We start from the raw sequence: 1,139 nt of genomic DNA, 5'->3' as shown, positions 1-1,139 counted from the left end.
AAAAAAGCAGCGCATTCGAAAGAGCTCATCGCGTTCTTTCGATTTATTAACTCACCAGCTACATTTCCTGACAAAACATGTTTGCTCGAAAAATTGAATTTTCATTTTTTTCTTGAGTTCGGTTTTCCGTAAATTGACGAACTTGGGGTGGAGAATCCGGATATTCAATCGTTTATGGCCAATGACGATCATAAGACGCTCAAAATTGCAGCTCGCGCGTCAATTCCAATCTATTGTCTATGTAGTAACAATGCTATTGGTTCTCCACCTCTTGTAAGTGCAGGCCACCTACCTCATTCAGTGGTGTGAGATCTCGAGCAAAAGTACGAGCCAACAGATCAACAGCGGAATGAATACGATCTGCGATCACGATACCAAGGCATGATTTCTCCTTCCTATCTCCTTCACCCATCTTCATTCTCGGCCAGGAACAGGAAGTGAACCGCGAATACTACACCTCTACCAATCCTAGATGGCATAGTGTAAACCTAAATGGAGTGGAAAAAACCGAAACAAATATCAGGAATGAAATTATACATTTAGGCTTTAGAATAATGACTTATCCCGTAACCTGAAGTGGTAACGCTGAAGTAACGTTTCGTCAGGGTAAGACAAAATAAAATCATTGTTGCAATCTTGACAACGTCTTACCATATATAAATCCGTAGGAACGAGGACGCTGCGATTTGTGTTGATCGGATCGCGCAACCGACATCCTCGATCGGCCCATCTTAACCAACAAACTCGTCTAATAAAGTTTAGGAGTTGATGAATGGGTCGAGATACTACACCGCAGAGGTAAAGCATTGTAATACAGTACCCGCTTCCACTGGAGTTCCGGAGAAATGAGCGCCTGTTCGAAAACCCGAGCTACGTCCTCCATGTTGTCAAGTAGAACCAACATCGGCGCCAGCATGTCGCTTTGGGATACCACCCTTGTCACGCGGCTAGTCGAGTAGTCCCACTCGAAACACGTTGACCCGCGCATAACAAGTCGTTGGTTCAGAAGCTGCTCTGCTAGCTTACCGTTCCGATCGCTGTTGTCGGTGGTGCGCAAGTGTGGAAACACGTTGCGCAGAGTGTGTTTCGTGATGGTCACGCTGGTAGTTGTGATCCCCACCAGCGACTCGCCGTCCGTC

At 45.9% G+C, this 1,139-nt stretch overlaps 1 protein-coding gene across 1 annotated transcript; it reads right to left on the bottom strand.

Annotated features, from left to right (window-relative positions):
• Positions 1 to 748: 748 nt before the first annotated feature.
• On the bottom strand, positions 749 to 988 carry PPTG_21346 (hypothetical protein; the record flags this gene model as incomplete). Its single annotated transcript, XM_008896599.1, has 1 exon — positions 749 to 988. One exon carries the CDS (start codon positions 986 to 988, stop codon positions 749 to 751), a length of 240 nt encoding a protein of 79 aa, XP_008894847.1.
• Positions 989 to 1,139: the final 151 nt, after the last annotated feature.

This window comes from Phytophthora parasitica (assembly GCF_000247585.1).
Source record: "Phytophthora parasitica INRA-310 unplaced genomic scaffold supercont2.4, whole genome shotgun sequence".
NCBI classification, from domain to species: domain Eukaryota; phylum Oomycota; class Peronosporomycetes; order Peronosporales; family Peronosporaceae; genus Phytophthora; species Phytophthora nicotianae.
Note: the sequence above shows the minus strand (reverse complement) of the source record. Positions and strands in the feature narration are given on the sequence as shown.